The sequence below is a fragment of the Carassius auratus genome, chromosome 4 (assembly GCF_003368295.1).
Source record: "Carassius auratus strain Wakin chromosome 4, ASM336829v1, whole genome shotgun sequence".
In the NCBI taxonomy this organism is placed as follows: Eukaryota; Metazoa; Chordata; class Actinopteri; order Cypriniformes; family Cyprinidae; genus Carassius; species Carassius auratus.
The window spans coordinates 28,001,503-28,009,319 of NC_039246.1; the positions used below are offsets into that span (position 1 = coordinate 28,001,503).

General features: G+C 34.1%; 1 protein-coding gene across 2 annotated transcripts in view; it reads right to left on the reverse strand.

The window, feature by feature from the left end:
* The window catches only part of tulp3 (TUB like protein 3), a 14,817-nt gene extending 9,210 nt beyond the window's left edge, over window positions 1-5,607 (reverse strand). The window contains exons 1-3 of one of the 2 annotated variants that reach the window (XM_026236068.1): window positions 5,493-5,607; window positions 2,319-2,360; window positions 2,001-2,052 (exon numbers count right to left, since the gene is read on the reverse strand). In XM_026236068.1, the coding sequence (XP_026091853.1) occupies window positions 2,001-2,052; window positions 2,319-2,360; window positions 5,493-5,509 (111 nt within the window). In that variant the 5' untranslated portion in view covers window positions 5,510-5,607. Of the gene's footprint in view, window positions 1-1,148; window positions 1,334-2,000; window positions 2,053-2,318; window positions 2,361-5,492 lie in introns of those variants that run through there. The other variant, XM_026236077.1, reaches the window with a different exon arrangement.
* Between the last annotated feature and the right edge of the window lie 2,210 nt (window positions 5,608-7,817).

Here is a 7,817-nt window from a genome sequence, read left to right on the forward strand (position 1 = left end):
TCCTTTCCCGTGTTGTTATTGTGAACAGAAACTACTTAAGATCACTTTCAGTAATTTAAATAAAGATTAAATTAAAAGATATATATAAATATATAAACTTTAAAAAGAAATGAATGGGAACTTTTTATTCCAGTGTTACTGTTGTTAACTAATATTTTGGAAATTGAAATAAAATAATATAAATATTATTTAAATAAATATAAATATAACGAAAACTTGAAATGTTGTTTCCTTTCATTTATTCCAGTATTGTTATTCTAAACTATTAAAAATTATATTGCGTTCATTGAAACGAAGCTGATTTATATATATATATATATATATATATATATATATATATATATATATATATATATATATAGACACACACACACACACATACACATACATATATATATAAAACCTAAAAACTTAAACTAAAACTAAACTATTAACTAAAACTATTAAAAAATGTTTTGGGAAAATAAAATAAAATATAAAAAAATAAAATAAACCTGTAAAACTGAAAACGTTGTTTATCTTATTGTTAGCTAAAACTACAAAAAAAAAAAATTATGGATGCTGAAATTAAGCTGAAATAGAATAAAATATAAATATTAAATAGAGAACTTAAACTTATAAAACTTGAATAAAAACCAGAACTAATCTTCTAGAAACTAACTGATATAAAGTTCAAGCTGAAGTCCTAAAATGACTAAAACTGAGAGCAAAATTAACCAAAGCTACATATAAATATATATATATATATATATATATATATATATATATTTAAAACATTAACATTAAAATTAAAACTGTCAATATTAAAAAAGCTGATTAAAAATATGAATAAATACTAAAACATTAATAGTACTAAAATAACACTATTCTATTCTGATATTGTCATTTAAGCTACGACATATTGTCCACTGTATGATTCCCATACTTCCATTTCCTGTTATTTCATAGTTTTGATGATTATAAAATGTGAAAAACAGTCATACGAAATGGTAAGTAGGAGTCTCCAAACATGTGAAAGCTATTGTGATACAAAGATAATCTACAAACAGTGAGAGCTCAGTACGGCACAGGAAGTGAACGATAACAGTCAAGCATCAGGAGAACGAGCAGAAAACACACACAATCCTTCCCAAAAACAAAACACTCACAGAAAGATGAAGAAGTTGACGCACACTCGCTAGAATCATCCTTACGACAGCAGAACCGAACAGTGTGTGTGTGTGTGTGTGTGAGAGAGATGTGGGATGAAATGACAGTAGATGACAGACAGGAAGAGAAATGTGGGCTGTTGACACAATGAGAGTTTCACTTAAAGTTCAGCTCAAGCTTGAGGGACGGAAACACAGGAAACAATCGATCGCTCCACAACGGAAAGTACCATCCATTCTGTGTATTATTGTGTGCTATTGCCTTTTTTATGTGTTTTATAATGCTTTGATGTGATACAATGTATAATTATGGTTTGATACGTGTTATTGTGTAGAATTATGTATTGATATGTGTTTTTGTGTAGTTTTGTGGTTTGATGTGGGTTTTGTGCTTTATTGTGTTTTGACACTTTATGTTTTATTGTGTTTTCATGCATATAACTGTGTATTATTGTTTTATTGTGCTTTGATGTGTTTTTGTGTTTTAATGCATATTATTGTGTATTGTTTTGTTCTGAAATATGTATTTTGGTGTTGTATTGTATGTTTTGGAATGTGTTATTGTTTATTATCATGTTTTTGAAGCATATTACTGTGTTTATTTTTTACTGCTTTTTATAAAGTGTAACGATTGATAGATTTAGTTTTATTGTTTTCATGCATATATTTTATGCATACATTTTCACGTGGTACCATGTGTTGTGTTTTATTGTTTCTAATTCATATTCTCTTGAATTTGTTTTATTAAGTTTGATGCATATTATGTATTATTGCACTCTGACGTATATTATTGTGTTTTGGCATGTTCTTGTTTTGATGATTGTGTTGTTTGGTTGTGTAAATGAGTCTCACCTGTTTCTCCAGTTTCTGCTGTCTGAGGTTCAGACTGTCGTCCTCCAGCGTACTGAAACACAACAAACAACATTAAAACCCATTACCACACACTTATAACATCCCATTCAGTAGATATAAGTTCATTACCACCGGCTCAATCTAAAACACATCATTTGACATGTTAAAACTAGAGAATAAATGTGTGTCTAAAATGCACACACATCGCAGAGAAGGTATGGAGAAAAATTCAGATCTGCTTTAAAATAATAAAAATGAAGCTTGTTTTTTTGGTATTTTTTTAAAGCACCACAGCATACAGTAGTGAGTGTGTTGTACCTGGTCATGGCGCTGGACGCGAAGCTGGAAGAACTGGAGGCTCTTTGTTTCAAAGGCGATGACAGAGAAACACAAGAGAGGAAGAGTCAGTGATGAAGATGAATGAACACACACCTGAATGAATGTTTCATGCTCACGCAGGTAAGACGACACACAAGCTGTCTGAAGTGACACCTGTGTCGCCGTGGTTACCAGCGTCAACAAGACAACTGGATGTAACACACACACACACACACACACACACACATTATCTACAACAGAGCACAGCAGCCCTACAAAACACCAAACATTCACAAACTATTCAGTACAGGACGCAGCTTTATAAAAACTAAAATCTTGATTGTACAATGGCAATAAAAATTGATACAAGATTACATTTTTGATTCTAATTTTTATCTCTGCTACTCGTGCATATTGACATTTTACTTTATTCACTAAATCTAACAAAAGACACACTCTCTGTCATCTCCTCCTAAATTTAACATATAAATTAAAAGTCTGCACTGAACATTTTTCACCAAACAAATCAAACTAATTAGAAAGAAAGAAACTGTATATATCTATTCATCCATCCAACATCTTTCCATTTAACCATTTGTACCAAATGTAATATTTTTATGAATCAATCACAGCAAAACATGTTTTCCATGTGTCAATAATCTGTCCATCCGTTACTTTATACTCCTTCTCTTTCATGATGGAGGGATCAATATCCATATCTGCATCATTCAAGAATTGAAACACTGTGAACATAACGAGTGCAGATCCAAACCACACACTCTTTCATACCAAACACAAACTTTCAAAACGAAACCTCTGTTCTGTCTCGTGTGTGTGTGTGTGTGTGTGTGTGTGTGTGTGTGTGTGTGTGTACCTGTATGACCAGCGGCTGTAAGCGGGCTGAGAAGAGCTCTTCACTGTCTCCATGTCGAGTGTGTTTGTGTGTGTGTGTGTGTCTGGGTTTGGGGCGTCTCTACCTGTGCAGGTCATGAGGGAACACACACACACACACACACACGACAGCCGCAGGTGAGCCCTGAGGGCTGCTGCTGTTACTATGGCAACAACATCCCACAGACGCCCTTTGATAAGTATGTGGCTCTGAAGTGTGAACTCTTCTCCACGTGAAACCCAACAGCCGAAAACTACACACACGACTGCAGAAAATGCACATTTGAAATTTGCAATATAGCATAATGAACATCTATTTAATTCTAAAGTGGTTTTATTGTTTTCCTCATAATTGAGATGGAAATGCAGCGGTCACCACTGTGTTATGGGACATCACATCTCTACTATGCATAGTAACCTAAAACATCTAGTTTTCCTCACTTTTGCTCAAATGAGAATTTTTTTTCTCAAAACGATATAATCAGATTTCTGAGCAATTTGTTTCTGTTTCCAGCTAGCTTTATATTCCTAATGCATTAAAGCAAATTGCATTAGATGCAGATTTGTCTACAATTTACATAAATGTGAATGGCTTGTAGATCAGAACTGATGAGTGTAAAAATTCTCAGAGCTAAGTCTCTAAAAATGTTTCAAAATCTTTCCGAAATATGTTTATATTTCATAAATATGTGATTATGATTGTGATGTATAAATTTGCAAATGTTTGTGTGTGCTACAGTATTGTTTTTTCCCCAGTTAGCTTTTACCTACTGTTGAAATCTGTATCTAAAAAGTTGAAATTAAGGCTTTCAAGACAGATCCAACATTACCTTTGAGAAATGTGACAATATACAGTGAATGGGTGCCGTCAGAATGAGATTCCAAACAGCTGATAAAAACATCACAATAATCCACACCACTCAAATACAGCAGTTAATGTCTTGTGAAGCCAAAAGAAACAAATCCATTATTAAGATGTTTTTAACCTTAAACTTGTTTTACCTTATGATGTTTACTGATGGACTGGAGCGCTGTGGATTATTGTGATGTATTTATCAGCTGTTTGGACTCTCATTCTGACGGCACCCATTCACTGCAGGGGATCTCTTGCTGAGCAAGTCATGCAATGCTGAATTTCTCTAAATCTGATGATGAAACAAACTCATCTACATCTTGGATGAACTGAAGGTGACACAATTGTAGCAAATTTTTATTTTGGGATGAACTATTGCTTTAATCTTGAAGCAAATCCAACAGTTACAGAAGTCATAGTAACCATAGAAACAGGAATCACTGCAGAAACGTTGTGCAATAATCGCCCACTCAATGAAGCGATGCAAATGATGTAATGGATTTAGTCTCCTTACACTCTTTTTATCTTTGATATGTATTTGTATCTGTATATTTGTGATATTATTTTTATAACACTTAAGCAGTTTTCCCCCTCAAATTGTAACGGTTCTAAAGTATGATGTACAATTTGGAAACGCTGTATATTATTATTATTTTTTTAATCTGTGAAAATGTAAAGGAATGCCAACAAATATCCGATTAGTGGCTAAATAATTAACAATTAAAATAATAATAAATCATTTTGGCATTGCAACATTTAGAAAGGAGGCTTAACTGTTATGAAAACAATGTAAACATGCCAGAACCCTGGTGACTATAAACTAAAAATATATGTAGAAGTCCAGTTGTGACGTCATATCCATATGGTAATTACGTACAGATGACATCACATGCACGCGTCACACTGATATGTATATAAAAATTACGAATATTTGAGTGATTGTTAATTAATTACAGCCTGTTGCACTGATTGATCAAAGATTTTCCCATTCATCGAGATCATTTCAGCCACGAAGCGTTAGCTGTGATTTACAGATGAGTAGCTAATCATCATATTTATTAATTTAGCACTATAATGCGATATGTTTATCATCCTCTAGCCGCTAGCCGCTGCTCCACCGTTACACGGATCAAATCCAGCTGACTGCGTTCATTTACACTCTCCTGCTTCATTTTTACAACGTTTCTCTTCATAATTCAGCAGTTTGTTTGGGATTTGTGTGTTTCTTCAGAGTCTGAGTGTCTAGTTTTCGTGTTTTTAGCTCGGGCTGATGTTACAGCACGCGCGGAACGCAACAGGAGCCACCGAGAAAACACAGCAAAGTTACGAAAGACACGAATGTGAGCACACACGCCCGCGCACGCGGTGCTCCCCAATCGGACGTCACTTTTAGATCATTTCTAAGAATTATGTTTCCATCAGTGTCTTACCTGCTGTAGTAACTCATGTTTATCCGCCGTTGCTATGGATTCCTCCGCTGCCGTCGCGTCCCCGTGCGCAAAACCCGCAGCGGCCGCAGGCGCATGCGCAGACGGTTACGCGTCAAATGACGATCCTTCCTCAAGGGGGCGCGTGATGGCTCCGAAAATCCATTCCTCAACGTACGATAAAAACAATTATATATATTTTAATCTATATGTAAAATCGATTGGAATTTCATTTCACACAAATTTAAACTCTCCTCTGAAATCTCTATAAAATCATAAAAAAAAACCTCATCATAAACGACTGTGATTGGTCCATCTTTCAAATGCGCGGTGAAAAGTAACATATATCATGTGATAGCGCCACTTATTCTCTCCGTACAAGATTACACTGGAGTAATGACACTAACAAAACTCACATCCATTGAAGGTATAACAATAATTGTTAAAGTGGGAGAATTTTTTAATACCCACTTTATGATATTTAAAGTTTTTTTTTTTCCAACTTACGCTGGTGCTAAAACAAATAAAATCCCCGATTTACTGTTATGTCTGTCTGTTATTACACACAGACATATATATATATAATATTCCAGTAGCGTAAATAGAAAATTCGTTCAAATGTATCTGGTTTTTAATGATGGTTCTCAAAATGTTAGCACAAAAACGGGATCTATCATGAAAAATGTTTCCTGAAACGTTTTTGCTTTTTAATTTAGTTACTTGTTTCAAAACGTTCGGAGAACATTTAAAAATAGAATTCCCATTTGTTGCTAAATTATAAATTGGAATGTTCCATTAACAAACATTCATAAAGGCCTACATATAGCCAATAACAAAAACATTTTTTTTTTTTTTTTTTTTTTTTTGGATTTAGATTTTTGGAGGTACAGGGAACATTTACAAATAATATTTTCATAACTTAATGGGAAGCTTCGCAGAAATGTCCCAGAACAGAATTTTTGGGCTGGTGCTGGTCTCCAGTAAAACCTTGAGCCAGTTGAAGTTCTACTGATTGTGTTAAAATAAGTATGTACCCTTTAACAAATGCATGACATATTATGTTCAAGTGTGAACGAGATGAAACATGTTTTCTGTTTTTGCAAATGTAAAGAACAGACAGCCCTAGGATATTTCAAGTGAATTTTGATCTTAAAATCTCTACTACTGTAGATGGCAGTATAGAGTGATTTGTCCTGTTCTTCTCATCTGTCATTAACATACACTTGCTCTCATCTGTTAAAAGGTTTGTAACAAAGTTCTAATATAGGAAAAAAAATATTGCATGTGAGACTCTGATAGAAAACATTGAATATTTTGTTCATTTCACCACTCAACAACTGTCTTTATCCTACTGTGCACTACTTTTAAGTGATTTGATTAGCCTCCAGAAAACAGCTCTTTAGTGCATATATATTTTCTGAGCAGCACCTGTGTACACACATTGCTTGCAAAACAGCCCAAAATAGGGGCACACCGGGGGTCTATGACGTATATGTGTTTCTGAACCCTTCATTCTCCATCAACCACAAGAACATGAGAGAAGACATGAAGGAGGACGAGGTCACACTGAGAAAAACACAGCTGCTCAACCATCTGACCACTGCGTGGACATACATGAGATTATTTATACAGATCATCTGAACGAAACCAGACGATGTAAACAGGATGTAAACAGGAAGCACGTGATAAAACAAGGCCAATGAAACCGTTGGGAACGTCATGATGCTTGCATTACACATTTTTTAGATGCATAAACATAATTAGTACTAAAATAGATTTGACAGAGCAACTCTGACAGAAAGCAACAAACAGACTAAGTGTGTTATGGCTAAACATTTAGGAGTAAGTCACTTTAACTATTCAACTTCATTGGTTAAATTATGACATTCAACTTTTTGTTGTTTTTTATCAGACTAACATGATTTAAATTGAAGTGACTTGTACAGCCAATTGGATTATATTTAAAGGGACAGTTCACCCAAATATAACAATTCTGTCCTCATTTACTAATCCTCAAGTCGTTCCAAACCTGTGAGAGTGTTTTTCTTCTGTTGGGCACAAAAGAAGATATTTTGAAGAATGTTGGTAACCAAGCAGTTGACGGTAGCCATTGACTTATGGAAAAAATAACACAGTTGAAGACCATGGCTGCCATCAACTTTTTGTTTACAAAACTTCCTTCAGAATATCTTCTTTTGTGCTCAACAGAAGAAAGAGACTATCCCTTTAAAAGCTTAAACTGAACTTTAAACTACAGTCATGCAAAAGGTATTTTTTTATTGTGCATCTTATTAGCTGCATATTTCAATAGGAAATGCATGAGTTCTT